Raw genomic sequence first — 15,392 nt, forward strand, 5'->3', positions numbered from 1 at the left:
GTTTATCGCTCAAAAATTCCTATTACAGGAATAGCATTTTTTAAAAGGTGTTAGAAATAAAGGTACATTAGCTAAAGCAAGTGACTAATAAAACATACAAAGAAATCGTTGTCATCAAAAGAAAGTCTGAATGTCATACCAAAAGCAATGTTGACTCCAAAATTCAAAGAGAAGATGCTACGGTAGAAATGACTTTCTCGTATAGAAGTGTGATCCTTTGTCTTTAATGGCTGAGCTGACGCTCTAACCTGATTTTTCAACATCAAGACGTAGGGACCCCATAAAAAATATATTCCTGAATGCACACTTTAAGCTACCAGGCCAGTAACAAAAGATTATTTTCAATCCCACAGAGATGTCTTTAAATATGTAATCTTTCCACATTTTGACTTAAGTATGCCTTCTTTTCTGGCAGGTATATATTTTCTTCTCATGTTTACAGTGTGTTCAGGCAGCTCAAACATTGGGGCAGATATTCTAAAACACAACAATAGTCTATGACTATATACATTTATCTCTATTGATGTTTTAAATCATAAGTACATTCTTTGTGAAGTAAAAATTTTTTTTTAAAAAAAAAGACTCTTCAAAGTTGACCATGTATGGTAGCAGACACTGAGAAGACTACTTCTCCTTTTATTACTTGCTGTGGGATAAAGAACAAACTTATCTTGGTGACACCCACAAGACCCACAGCCCACTAGTCTGAGGAACATTTGCTGTGAGGTATTTTCAAAAGAATCCACTACCACAAAACCTCCTCCAGAAGAAGGGTTTGGTGAAACATCACTAAGACAAGGGGCTGGGGAAAACGAGGGGGAAATGGAGTGACAGACACTCAAGGTCCTGGGAAGGATTCCAATGCCATATAGTCAGGCACATGAACACATTTTAATTGTAAGGGACAAATGTTCTTTAAAACATTATTTCTCTTAAATTTGGGCTCAGCGGGAGCCACTATCAGGACAGTATGTGTAAGAACACTTCCCGAGGGGGGGGGAGGTAAAGGAGAGGAAGAGGGAAATAAAAAATACTTAAGTTTAAAATAATAACATGTGATTTAAGGAAGCGCGGCTGTTGCTGTGGCTAATTGCGGAGCGCGACAATTGGTCTCTTCAAATGCTGTGCTGGGACCTGGTGGCATACCTGAGTGCTGGGGCCTGGTGGCATACCTGAGTGCTGGGACCTGGTGGCATACCTGAGTGCTGGGACCTGGTGGCATACCTGAGTGCTGGGACCTGGTGGCATACCTGAGTGCTGGGACCTGGTGGCATACCTGAGTGCTGGGGCCTGGTGGCATACCTGAGTGCTGGGGCCTGGTGGCATACCTGAGTGCTGGGGCCTGGTGGCATACCTGAGTGCTGGGGCCTGGTGGCATACCTGAGTGCTGGGGCCTGGTGGCATACCTGAGTGCTGGGGCCTGGTGGCATACCTGAGTGCTGGGACCTGGTGGCATACCTGAGTGCTGGGACCTGGTGGCATACCTGAGAACAAGAGGAAATATCTTTGAAATTCTTCTCCAACACGACCGATTTAGTGTCTGGACTGATGAGGTTAATCTCAAAACGGCCGACCTTGAGAAGGAAAAGACAGCACGTCAATCACTTCAGCACTTGAGGACCTCGGTCTCCTGGGGCAATGAAATGCGCAACCATGGAGATTCAAACGATGTGGCCCAGACAAACCTACTTCACGTGTGTTTCACCATATAATCCAACCCAAAGTCAGCTCTCTCAAGTCATTTCTTTCCTCTGTCGGGAAATTAAGCAACCCTCAAACTGTAGAAAGCCAAAGAATACAAATCTTTTTAGCAGTTAAGAAATGATTTCCTTTTCAAAATGTGCCACCTGTGATATACATACATGTGCATGCAGCACACTCATACACATAGAATCAATACATCTGAAGAAACCTTTCTAATATGTAATTTTTTCTCAAGTCACTAATCTTAAATCAGCTGACCTGCATTATCATAAGATGCTCTTCAAAACAGTCAATAAAATAATACATGCAGAACCGGGTTCAGGTAAATTTTTGGAAAATAGATGTTCCCAAAAGCTAACATGAAGAACTCTAACTAGCAGTGAGCAAGGCTGGCAGTCCAATGAAGAGGAGAAACCAACTTCAATCATTGCCACGCAAAGGACCAGAGCCAGTCTGCCCACAGGCCCAGGCAGTGACGGGACAAGACAATAACAGAACAAACGATGCAAGCAGAGATCAGCCATAACTAACTACAAACCTTCTCCAGGACAACGTCATATGGTGCAGGAGAATTGTCTGTATTCTGTCAATCATGTATTTTAATAAAATGCTGATTGGCCAGGCAGGAAGTATAGGCGGGTCAACCAGACAGGAAGTAGAGGTGGAACAAAGAGAACGGGAGTATTCTAGGAAGCAGGAAGCTCCCTCTCCAGTTCTGCGCAGACCACCAAAGAGGCAGGATGTAAACTGCCCAGCTGAGAAAGGTATGGAGCCGTGTGGCTAACGTAGATAAGGATAATGGGGTAACATAAGTTATAAGAGCTAATAAGTAGCCTGACCAAATGGGCCAATCAGCTTTATAACTTATAGAGATTTCTGTGTGATTGATTTTTATTGGGGCTTGCCAGCTGTGGGGTACTGGGAGGGATGGATACCCCAACAAGCTGGCCCCATTATGTTACAGTCATATACTCAATTCTTTAAGTGAAATGACAGTTTCCATAACCCTGTAAATTTGTAAACTATTTTTAAAATAAAAATAAATCTCACAGAGGAACTAAAAAGATGGCTCGTGGCTAAGAACACTGGCTGTGCACACAAGAGGACTTGAGCTTCGGCCCTAGAAGCCACTTTACCAGCTGGCCTTGGTCTTACAGGCACTGTAATGCCGGCACTACAGGGGTAGTGGGAGGCAAACACAAGAGGATGGCAGAGGCTTGCTGTCTGCCAGTCTACTTGATAAAAGAATTCAAGAAGGGGCCTGCCTTAAAGGAATAGGTCAGAGAGTGATGGAGGCTAAAACCTCACTTCTTCCCAGGATACCAGATCCACGCACATACGCACACACCATAAACCCTGCTCTCCTTCTCTCCCCCCTCTCTCCCCTACTCTTTCTCTCTCTCTCTCTCTCTCTCTCTCTCTCTCTCTCTCTCACACACACACACACACACACACACACACACACACACACAGAATTACCTTTTACATTTAATATAACTGTATTAAGTTATTGAATAATTGACCTAGTGAATCATCAGGACAATCGCATTCCTTTACTCTTCCATTTCTGGGGGAATCGTACATCAGCATTTACGGAACCTTTCTCTCTCTCTCTCTCTCTCTCTCTCTCTCTCTCTCCCTCCCTCCCTCCCTCCCTCCCTCCCTCTCCTTCTCTCTCTCTCCACCAAAATCCACTTCGCCAAAACTAACTTTCCAAGATTCCCGCCTTACAAGCATTGCTAACATTCCATAGTTTTACCAAAGAAGGTATTTGGGAATCAACCCAAGCCAGACGCTGGTGACGGACACCTCACATCTATTGCCTGCCTCTTCACAGATGTTATGAGAAGTTTTGTATTCTCTCTGCCTCCCTGGGATCCATGACTCATCTGTGTTCTTCCTTCATCTGGTCCTTCTGCTTCTGAGGGAGAAAATCTGAAGGCCAGAAGGGCTTAAGGTGGCTACTGGGGTGAGCAGAAAGAGAAGACTGGCAGATGGGGCCAGGACTAGAGGGAGCATAGCTTACTACCCCACATACAAGCAAGAGGACCTCAATTCCCAGAGCCCAGTTTTGGTTTTGGTTTTGGTTTTTTTGTTGTTTGTTTTTTGCTTTGTTTTTGCTTTTTTAAAGCAGAGCATAGCTGAGTGCTCATACAGCCCATGCTGGGAAGAGAAGCGAATCCCTGGGATTCTGCTAGCCAATCAACCTTCCATACTTCCAGAAGATACCCTGCCTCAAAATAAAACAAGGAAAATGATGCCTAAGGAATGGTACCCAAAGGTTGACCTCTGGCCTCCACATGTACCCAGGCACACGTGGGCAACACACACACACACACACACACACACACACACACACACACACACACACACACACGCAGGCACCCACTGACCAGGGAGGCGTTCTAGCTGCTCAACATCTTAAGAAGCTTTAGGCCAAACCCCCTGCCAGGCTACCTGGAAGAGCATGGTCCTGTTCTTCTCCGAATCTGAGGGTTGCACGTGACTGGGCGCGCTTGCATGCCTCCTCCTAGGCTGTGGTTTCTGGCTGTTGTCGTGGACCTTCTTCTGCATGACGCCGGTGACGCTGCTGCACCGCGATCGGAACTCCTGCTGCTCATCAAAACCACAGTCTTCCAGAATCCTCTCTGGGAAGCAAACCCGAGAGCTGGCCAGGGTGGAGGGCAGGGCATGGTGACTGTTGACCGCACCATCCCCCTTCTCAGGCAGGCTGTCATCTGGGGACACAGGAGAATCAGCCTCAAAGACACCCAGCTCGTCCCCAGGGTCCCCAGCCTTCTCGCCCTGCAGCCTCAGCCGCTGCTGCTCGTGTAGGCTGAACTTCTCTTTGCAGTCATCAATGAGACTGGAGGGTGCCTTCTTGTGGGTCACGATCACCCTCCCACAGTAGAGCACTTCAAACTTCTGAGAGTTGTAGAAGGCGTCCTCGTTGTCTTTGCTGGGTTTGGAATCCTCCTTCATGGCCGCCTTGGACAACTGCCTGATGCTACTGATCACATCTGGAACCTGGGGAAACAATTGAAGCCCTCCTTTTAGTGGCCTGTCCGGAGACCGTTTCTGTTTACCTGGCCTCTTGGTCAGGTACCCAGACTGGATTTTCATCCTGAATGACAGAACGCAGAATGCACGGTGGTGCCTACAGGAAGCAGAGATAGTAAAGGGGTACGGTACTCTGACGTAAACTGCAGGAGATTATTCAGGTCATGGCGCCTACGTGAAATCCATGGGTTAAACTTCCTCGTGCATCTCTGCTGGAATGAACTGAAGTTTCAACATGAGATAGAAACCAGGTGCTCTCATCAGCATTAGTCAACTAAACCCACCCAAGATGGGACATCACTGCCCAAGCTGACACTCAAGGACTAAATGCAGGAGTGGCGATTCGCAAGCACCTTATGCAGGAATATTAAAGGACACAGGACTTTACGAAACTGTTAAACAGCTTTGTGGATGGAGCCCATTGTCTACCACTTCAGTGCGCACACACAGACACAACCAGCTCGCCCCCGGGTTTGTTCTTGCTCTAGCACTCCCTGCTGCCTAGGGCATTCAACATTGGGTAGAATTGGTTACATAAGACAGAATTTACGTTCCCAGAGGATGGAGACATCTATCTCTATATTTCTCCCATTTTCCCCTAGTTTTCTCAGCATCTATAATAATCCCTGGATGATAGCAGATCCCCATAAGTGTATTAGTCCCACAAAAAATTTCCTTCCGTTATTTTAGGGAGAGGGAACAACCAACCATTGTATACTAGGGATGCTCTGTATTTTGACGTGTGAGCCTTGTCCTTAAATTTTCTAATGACTGTGTCAAGACCAGGATTGCTTGCCCTTCACACGGCTACTTGGGATCCAGTGCCAGAGCAGTCACTGGTTTAAAACAATACAAATGTCAGTCAGTAAACATGAAGGTCCTCTGTGGAGGACAAAGTCCCTAGACTATCTCTTCAGGGACTCACCCCGAACTTCTCACACATTTCAAGGATGAAGTCAGGTGTCTGTGCTAACAGGTGACTCACAGTCTCTGGCTCCTTCTATTTGCTTGAGCTCATTGCTTACTCTACACGAAGAGTCCACAGTGTTAAAGAGTGAGCTAGCTGACATTCAACCCTACGACAAGATACACTTATTTCAGTAGGTTGATTGCAGCCTTATGAGAATCTTTCTCTCCTTGTCAACTCTGTCCCAGTAAACACTTCATCTGATTACAAACTCAAAGATCCCTAAATCTCAAGCAAGTATCTACAGTACAAATCAGAAACATTATCTGTAGGAACTCTTTCTAATTTCAGGTGTATATGTAAGGTCTACATGTAATATATATCATGTGTGTATGCATTTATATGTTTATTATATGCACATATATAATTTTATATATTATATATGCATGTGTGTCATGTACATGCACATATTACATAAATGACTGAAGCTTATAAAGGCCAGAAGAGGACATCAGATTCCTTGGAACTGGAGCTAGAGATGTTTGTGAGACACCAAGTAGATGCTGGGACTCAAACCAGGGTCCTCTGCAAGAACAGCAAGTGTTCTTAACCGCTGAGCCATCTCTCCAGTTCCTTGCTGGAACTTTTTCAGCTCTTTTTTTTTAATTTCATTGCTACCATATAAATGATTCGGGTACAGTTTCAGAGTTAGATTCGACAAGTGAGAGTGAATGCAGCCAGCTCCTCGCTACTTTCTGCCAAGTCCTCTGGACTGTTTATTTGATTTTTCTTTATTGCTGTATGGAGAATGGAGACCTCTTCAGGGGAGCAAAACCAGTGGCAGAACTGTCACAACTGCTGAGGCTCCTTTCTGTGGCCACAGGGAAGGTCCAGCACCTCAGATAAATTCAGTAAACGGCTCCATTTCCATGAGCAGAGCCTATCATCCTGAATTCTAAAGTGAGTGGGTAATTTAACCTTCCAGTAATTTAACATGTTTATACCATGAACCTGATTCCCATTGCCTTTAATATCTCCTTCCAGACTGTGACTCACCGCAGCGGCAGTGACCTAGGCCACAGATGCTAACCACAGAACCTAGCTGAGGAGAGCCAGCTCTGTCTATGCCTCTCACTATGTGAACGACACAGAGAAGCAAACCGAGCATCATACACTCGTGCCTGCACACCCGTTGTGCATGAGAGACGACACACTGTCCCTTATCATTACTGTGAAGATAATAAGGTACCCACAGTAGAGAAATGTTATCAGAGAAACACACACAAACACACACACATATACCTATACACACACGCATATACACACATACATACATACATACACACATAGATGCACATACATACACACACACATACTCACTCCTTTTTGGCGTTTGTTTTGGTGATCCACCAGAAACATTGTAATAGGAATAAAGTCTTTCTCCAATGCTGGCCCTGAGCTGTTTTGGTAGAATGGAGTGTTCTTCTGTAGCACAGTACTAAATGGTGTGATCTATCTGTGCAGTTACGAATACTGCTGAATAACCAAGTCCTCTGAGCATACGTTACATCTCCATCTCTTTCCTGTACCGTGACACATGAGTTTTTATTTGAGGAAAATGTAAGCTGTAGTCATTTGTGTCTTACAAGAATTCCTCTGTGTGTGTGTGTGTGTGTCTGTGCACATCTGTGTGTGTGTGTGTGCTGCACAGGGGACATGGAGAACCATAGCTTCTCCCTTTGCCCATTGCTCACCAGAAAGTACGGATGCATTTCCAGTGTCCCTCCAAATATGCCAATCACCCCACCATATATACTCTAACTGTGCATTCCAGTGTTTTGTGTTCTGGCAGCAAATATCTGCATGCTCAGACACTGCCTTCAGCCCACACAGCCTGATTCAGACTACGAGTTAATTCAAGGCGCCGTTTTTATTCTGGGCAACACTGACTCTCTAACCAAAACAAAGCTGGAAAAGATGCCAGCGAGCTAGACACTAGGAAGTTTATCTTCCACAGCCAGCTTGGCTGATGTTCTGCTCAGTTCCCTCTGGAGAGTGGCTTCTTGCCTCTGCAAACCAGAGTTGTCTCAAGAATGGAAAGTGACAGATGCTCAGAAAGAGTTCCCTTAGAGAGCCAAAAATCCGTGAATCAGTTTCTAGAGGGTGCCAGTGTAGTAGGGGAAGAAAGAAAATTTGTATCATTTTGACATTAAGTCAAAAAAGGCCTACATTGTTGGAAATAGCAATTTATCAATTTAATAGACAATAAAACGAAGGACGTTTCTTCAAATGTCTCGTACCATTTAGAAACATCACAGTGCCGGAACTGGAGAGATGGCTCAGAGGTTAAGAGCAGTGACTGTTCTTCCAGAGGGCCTGAGTTCAGTTTCCAGCAACCACATAGTGGCTCACAACCATCTGTAATGAGATCTGGTGCCCTCTTCTGGTCTGCAGGCATACATGCAGACAGAATATTGTATAATAAATAAATAAATAGCACTCTGCCACCTTTAGCTGGTATTTTGTTGCTACACCTCCAGAGACTCAATAAAACAACAGATTCAAGTACCAAGATTCAGACATTAAAGCAATGCATACCAGTTCCTTTAATGCCAGGGGGCTATTTATCATCAATTAAACACTATTATTTAACATATTAAAAATATTTGTACTTTCAAACTATAATTTGCCTAACTCAAGAGAACACCAATTCCACCACTACCAACCATGTCTAAAACAATGGTTCTCAACCATCCTAACACTGTGACCCTTTAATACAGTTCTTCGAGTTGTGGTGACCCCCAACCATAAAATTATTCTCATTGCTACTTCACCACTGTAATTTTGCTACCATTATTAACTGCAATGTAAACATTTTTGGAAATAGGGGTTTGCCAAAGGGGTCACCACCCACAGGTTTAAAATCACTGGTCTAAGGAGTTCAGAAAACCCAAGATAAAACCATGGAGTGCAAAAAGCAATAAGGAAAGATACCTTCCATCAGGAATCCAGCTGACAATGACATCTTCCATAGACCGTATGGAGAATGCTAGACGGTGGACCTCCCCAGCTTTCCCCCTCTGCCCCTCTGTCTTTCTGAACAAGCCAGCTGTAGTTCTAGTGTTGAAGTCCACACTATCACTGTGTGGCCAATGAGAAGACTTCCCAACCGTAATTGCTTCAAATATGAAGTATTGCCTGAGTCTGCAATCAGGAAAATATGCAGATTGCTAGGGACGAAGGCACCAAAGCTTTGGCCTTTTTCAAAAAGAAGAAATGCTTTATTGTTGATGACTTTTCCCTTCCTTTTGTTCTTGCCTCATGTGTCTAACATTTACTTATTGCATAGATAAGAGAAAATTAATCTATAGTATGAGGTCACTCTTCTAACAGAACCCAGATGCCCATCAGTAAGTATTGTTAAAGGGTTGCAAACAGGAAAGTAAGAGTACACTCCCTAAAATAACTCTAAAAGATCTATTAGGTTCATCTTTACATTTGGTGTGATCCTAGCTGATTGGTTCCTTATTGATTTTTTTCTAATAGTTGTAACAGAGACTGCACCTTCCTTTCCCAGCTGTCCAGACCAAAATAATCAAATAGACACTATATTAATTACAAGACTGCTTGGCCAATGGCTCAGGCATATTTCTAGCTAGCTCTTACATATTAAATTAACCCATCTCTATTAGTCTATGTATTGCCGTGTGGTCATGGTGTTACCTCATTTTCTACATGTCTTGTTCCTCGGTGGCTGGCTGGTGTCTCTTGACTCTGCCTACTCTCTCTCTATGTCTCTGTTTGGATTTCCCACTTGGCTTTACTCTGCTAAGCCACTGGCCAAAGCAGCTCTTCCAAAGGTCCTGAGCTCAATTCCCAGCAACCACATGGTGGCTCATAACCATCTGTAATGAGGTCTGGTGCCCTCTTCTGGCCTTCAGGCATACACGCAGAAAGAATATTGTATACATAATAAATAAATAAATAAATAAACAAACAAACAAACAAAATAAGATTCTAAGGGCAAAAGAGATAGCCGAGGGGTGAGGAACACATTTGCTCACACAGAGTTTGCTCAAAGTGGAGTTTGCTTCCCACCACCCACGTAGGGTGACTCAGAGCCACCCTAACTCCAGCTCCAGGAGATCGGATGCCCTCTTCTGACCGCGGCAGGCACTGCACTAATATGCACACACACACACTTTTAAAGTAGATAGAATATAGGTTGTCTAGGCATCGTGAGATGTTGGAAGTAGAATGGCATAAGGGTGAAGTCGAGCATTTTAAGAAAGAGTAGTTTGGTAACTCAGTGTTATCACTTCTATTGAGCTCCTCAAAATCATCGCCGCTAAACAATGGAGGATAATGGGAGGTGCGCATCCTGTGGAGCAGTTTATTTTTATTAGAGGCACGCAGTCTTTGCTACTTTTCCAGACACTGTTGCCTTGGCAGCACATCCAGTCCAAGCTGCAGTGTGAGGTGAGGCTGTGTGAAACCTTCATCCTAATAGCTAATATTTCCCCGTGCAGTCCAGGCTCATCTCGAATTCTGAAACTCGTGCAATCCACTACCCTCAGCCTCCCAAGTAGCTGGGACTACAAACGTATGCTATCACACACAACCTCACACATAACCCTTCCCCACAACTCCTTCCAATTCTTTGCATTTGGTTTAAAACCCTACCTTATTGTATCAAAGTGAATACTGCACAGTAAGCTAAAGTTTAATTTTGGGTGGGTGCAGATGCAGAATAGACTAGAGTAATTGGGTGACTTTGAAAAGTCTTCCTTGAGAGTCTCTGATCTACTCCATCTTGTTTCAAAACAAACGTCTTAACATCAAAAGTTAAAGCAATAAAGAAGATAATGAGATTAAAAGAGCCTGTTCGGGGCCAAAGAAAGCAGAGCGCAGTAGCTCTATGACTTGGACCAGACTCCTACAAGCAGTTTTTGGTTTTGATCTCCGGGCTCTGAGCCAAGATGGTTTCCTCTTAGTCCAGGGTTGCTTTATTTCTTAGCAACCCTCAACCGCTTTGCTCCAAACCCTAGGAACACCCCAGCTTTTCTCTCACCACTGTTTTTCTGAGAGCGAGTTAGCGTGGAGGAAGATGTGTTTAACCTCTTCACCAAGTTTTTTCTCCCATTCTGTCTTACGGCTCAGAACATTGAATTCCTTCCATGGGAAGTTTAATGTTTTCAGTTACTTCTACCTACATGTTTGTGCATGTACACGTGGATGTGTGTCCCCACAGAGGCCAGAAAGGGACATCAGAGCCTTCCGCGATGGAGTGATAGATGGTTGTGGGCCTGATGTAAGCTCTGGGAACCAAACTCTGATCACTGCAAGAGCTCTTAACTACTGAGCCAGCTCTCCGACCCCAGGTGTATCTTCTTAGCCTATGACCATTACAAATTACAGAAGCACAAACCATACACAAGAGTGACTCACAGGAAATATTGGGAAATTATAGGATTCGATTAAGAGTAGAATCCCATTAGAAACAGCATTGTGCAAGGATGGAGGGAAGGGTAACAGGACACAGAAAAACCTAGAAGGAAAAAGTCATTTGTTCTATTCTCCATCACAAACCATTGTTTTGAAAGAGATGCAAGTCATTACGTGACATAGTATAAAGGCGCAGAGCGTAAACTTCACCCGCGGCCACAGCCCCATTCCAATACCTATTGCTGCCTACAGAAGGGTTTGCATCTGTTGAGTTTTCCATCGTGAAAGTGTCAAGCACAAAGCTTAGCTTAGAGGTGAGCTGGGAACTTTGAATAAACTGTGTGACTACGCCTGAATATGTTGGGACAGTAAAATAGCCCGTAATGCTTCATTAAAGCTAAAGTATAATTCTGTTCTGTGCTATATAAGGAAATGAAAGAAGAAGCCATGTCGCCATAAACATCCTGGCCTTCAAGAAATAGGAGAGGTGAGAGAGACTGGGGAGCAAAAGGTACTGGGCAAGGGGAGTGAATATTTGAGGAGTTTAGAGAGTCAAAGTCTCAAGAAGTAAAAGAAGAACACAAGGAAGGAGGAGAAGCTGGAAGGAAAGGAAATCAGTGCAAGACTCCTCACAGTTTTAGATAAAGAACTTCTCTATCAGACACTGAGCAACAGTTGTGGCCAGTACAGACCTTATTCCTACAGCTGTCTGGGGGAGGCACATTCCAGGCATCAGGAACACCAAGTCCAAGGCTGCGAGCCACCCTGGCCTGATGTGTCAGGGAACTGCAGGAAGCCCATGTGGTTGGGGTCAGTGAATGAGTAGAGACTATGAACTTAGGGGACCCAGGTAATTGTGGGGATACAGAGCTGGACATCATACAGGCCTTGAGAGGACTTCAGCTTCGATTCTTAGTGTGAGTGACTGAGCAGAGAAATGACATGATTCAGGTTATACTTTTCAAAAGACCCCTTTGGCTACTCCATGGAAAACAGACATGTATGCTGACTCAGGGTGAGCTACCAAAGGCTCACACACCAGCAACCATGGAGGTAGGTGGCAAGCAGCAGCCAGCGTCTCCGTATAATTTTAAAGGTACAGTGTGGGTATTGACAGACATGAGTGGGGAACAGGAGACAGAGAGGTCGTGATAACTTCATGAGTGGAAGGGAGAGGAATTTGGAAAGCAGAGCTGCAACTGGGGCAGCTGAATGCACCGGGAGCTTGGTTTAGGCTATAAAGTTTTGAGATGCACGAAGACATCCAGGAACAGTGTCAGCCGGCTGAAATCTGTCCGTCACTCAGAGTAGAGAGTGGAAATGACACAGAAACAGGAAAAGCAAAACTATGAAGGCTGGAGAGGTGGATAACAATGACGGAGGCTGGAGAGCCGGCTCAGTTGTTACTTGTTGCTCTTTGAAAGGACCCAGGTTCTATTCCAAGCACCTACATAGTGGCTCCCAGCCATCTGCAACTCCAGTTCAGGAATCTGATGCTCCCTTTTGACCTCTTCATGCACCAAGCGCACACTTAGTACACAGACATACATGCAGGCAAAACACCAACAATACACAGAAAAATAAACAAAACATCCTAAATAATTTTTTTTAAGATGGCATTCAATGGACAATGTTCAATAGTGATGGGCAACCTGGTAGGCTGGAAAAAGATGGCGGAAATGCAGGGACAGCGTCCTCAAGCGCGCAAAGGGGAAGAAAGGACGCAATGGAAGCAGGAACAGTTCCATGAATGGGGAAAGGGAACTGCGGAGGCCCCAGGTGTGGGCAGATATCGGGGAGGCAGCAGCCGGCTTCCTCCTTCCACTCCTTTACCCTTCTTTGCACGTCAGAAGGCACGCTCAAGAGCAGAGCTGCGGAAAGGGAGGAAGACCCAGCAGAACATTAAACGGGAGACGTTAAATTTAATGAAAAGGGATTCGAAGCCTTGTTGTGGGGCAAAGCTGTCTTGGAATCTTAAGGCTACCCTCTCTGAGGTCTCACGGAGGTAATGATGATTGAAAGGAAGGTTTCACTAAAGAGCTTAACTATCGCAGGTGAAACCTGGTAATCAGGAAATAGAAAACAGGAATCTGCACCGTTAAACGAAGTCACTGAAATAAACTACATTCTCAGCACAGGCTGCAGCTGAGAGTGATTCTAAAGAGCATTGTACCGTTTGCCTTTCGTGTTGCTAAGACTAACTATCCACCCAAAACAACTTAAAGAAGAGTGCATTCTGGTTCCTAGTTTGAAGGTATATCGGCAATCATAGAAAGGAAGGCGCAGAGGCAGAAACGTGAGGTATCCAGTCCCATTGCAAGGGCAGTCAGCGACAAGGAGGACAAAATGGATTTCTCTGACTTGTTTTCTCCCTTGTTCTGGAACCGCAGCCCATGGGAGGGCACCACCCACACTCAGGGTGGGTCTTCCCTCCTCAGCTAAATCTCTTGGAAACACTCCCACGGACAGGCCCAGAGGTGTGTCTCCTAGGTGATTCCAAATCCATTTGGGTTAAGACTGAAGATTAATATCACAAATGTATTTTGGAACACGTCTGCATAGACAGGATAAAAGAAGAGAACATTTTGTATCTTACCAAAAAAGAAAAAAAAAAAAAGGTCTGGTTATCAGGGTGTCACTTATGAGAAGTAATTCTCTACGACTTTCCTTCTGTAGACGCACTTCTTAAAAAGCCAAACGAAAACTTAAGTCACTGAAACATGAAAGTAAAACTTATACATGTGTACTCAAGAAAGTTAATCTTTTTTCTAATTGTAGTAACACAGAGTACGGCACTACGAAATACTCCAAACTGCTGTTGTTTTTAATGGCACTGAATGGTTCTGAATGCTGCACATCCCTGCAACCAACACAAAACACAGCGAATCCACTGTTTAGTACTTAAGGCCGTTTTAATACTACCTGCACTTACTGTAATGACCACAAGGGGGAGCCTTCTTACATGAGCTAGTGTAAGTAATATAACTACAAAATAATACTGAAAAAAAGATAGTTTTTGAAATATTATTACCACTGCTCTTAGTCTAGGCTCATAAAACCAACCACTTGGAAGTAAAATAACTGAGTATTTGAATATTTAAGCAAGTATAAGTATGCCAATAAAAATAACAAGTTAATAAAAGTATTGTAAAGTCAGGATTTAATGACTTTGAACCTGTTACATATGTTTACAGAGGCCATAAAAAATATACAAATATTTTCTTGGTTTTTACCAGGGTATAAGAAAATATGACGCCTTCTAAACAAAATGTCAAAAGGGGACAGTTAATAACTGTCAACGCATGAAATGTCTGAACTCAAGAAAAGAGCAGGTTTTGAGCAAGGCGTAGTTGTGCAATGGAATGGGGGCAAGGGGCCGAGCTCTGAGCCCAGAGGACCTGGACACACACGTCGCTAGATCAGTAGATAGAGCTGTAATAGTATCAGGAAACTAAAACGCCACACATTTCTCAGAAACCTATTTCTGTCCTGGCGCTCCATATCACTCCAGATATTAATAACAGCAAAACAGATCTTTCACATTGTAAACAAAGTGATAGACGACATCCTTGGTCATCTTTTCCAGAGATTTCAGTTGTTTGCCAACATTATCAATAATCACTAAAGGTGCCTGTGTCCTTCTTCTTCCAAGAAGAAAATCAAAAGCAAAAATAAAACAATTCCACATCACCCAAAGATAAAAAGAAAACACACAATTGCCTCCATCCAAAAATAGGTCAGAAGAAAGGGCAGCGACCAGCAGCCAGATGCCTGCTCTCTGACCCAAGCTGGCATGTTCCATGAGTGACATTAGGGTCCTGGTCTCCCCACAGTCACTATGCGTACTGAAGTTCCATATGACCCTGTCTCCAGCCCTCACAGTAGATTTTACCCTCACCCTGGAAACAACAGGAGTCATAGTGAAGAATGTCTGATACAGCTATCCCAGCAAATGAAACTTAACAGTATGACATCTTCCAGCAAGGCTGCCTTTTGGGCCATCAGTACATGTTTAAATCTGAGAGCACAATTATCATCAATCATATAGGGATCACTCTCACCAGAAAAGATACCTCCAGCTCTCACATCAACAGACCTGAGGTATTCCTTGCTGTTCATTAAAAAATTGCAAAGCCACCTCTCCCTTCCACTCCTAAAGAGAATGTAACCATTTAGGTGGCTCAAAGGACATGATTTTGTCCATCACCTTTAATGGAAGAAGGAAAAGAAGAAATAAAAAGGAAAAGAAAGGAAAGAAAGAGAGAGAGAGAGAGAG

General features: G+C 44.1%; 1 protein-coding gene across 4 annotated transcripts in view; it reads right to left on the bottom strand.

Moving 5' to 3' along the window:
• The window catches only part of Tbc1d4 (TBC1 domain family member 4), a 166,398-nt gene that overhangs the window by 56,331 nt on the left and 94,675 nt on the right, over positions 1-15,392 (bottom strand). For all 4 annotated transcript variants that reach the window (XM_087912269.1, XM_087912270.1, XM_087912271.1 and 1 more), the window contains exons 2-3: positions 4,162-4,731; positions 1,485-1,574 (exon numbers count right to left, since the gene is read on the bottom strand). In XM_087912269.1, coding sequence (XP_087768395.1) covers positions 1,485-1,574; positions 4,162-4,731 — 660 coding nt within the window. The remainder of the gene's footprint in view (positions 1-1,484; positions 1,575-4,161; positions 4,732-15,392) is intronic.

This window comes from Myodes glareolus, chromosome 12 (assembly GCF_982192425.1).
Source record: "Myodes glareolus chromosome 12, mMyoGla1.1, whole genome shotgun sequence".
Classification (NCBI taxonomy): Eukaryota; Metazoa; Chordata; class Mammalia; order Rodentia; family Cricetidae; genus Myodes; species Myodes glareolus.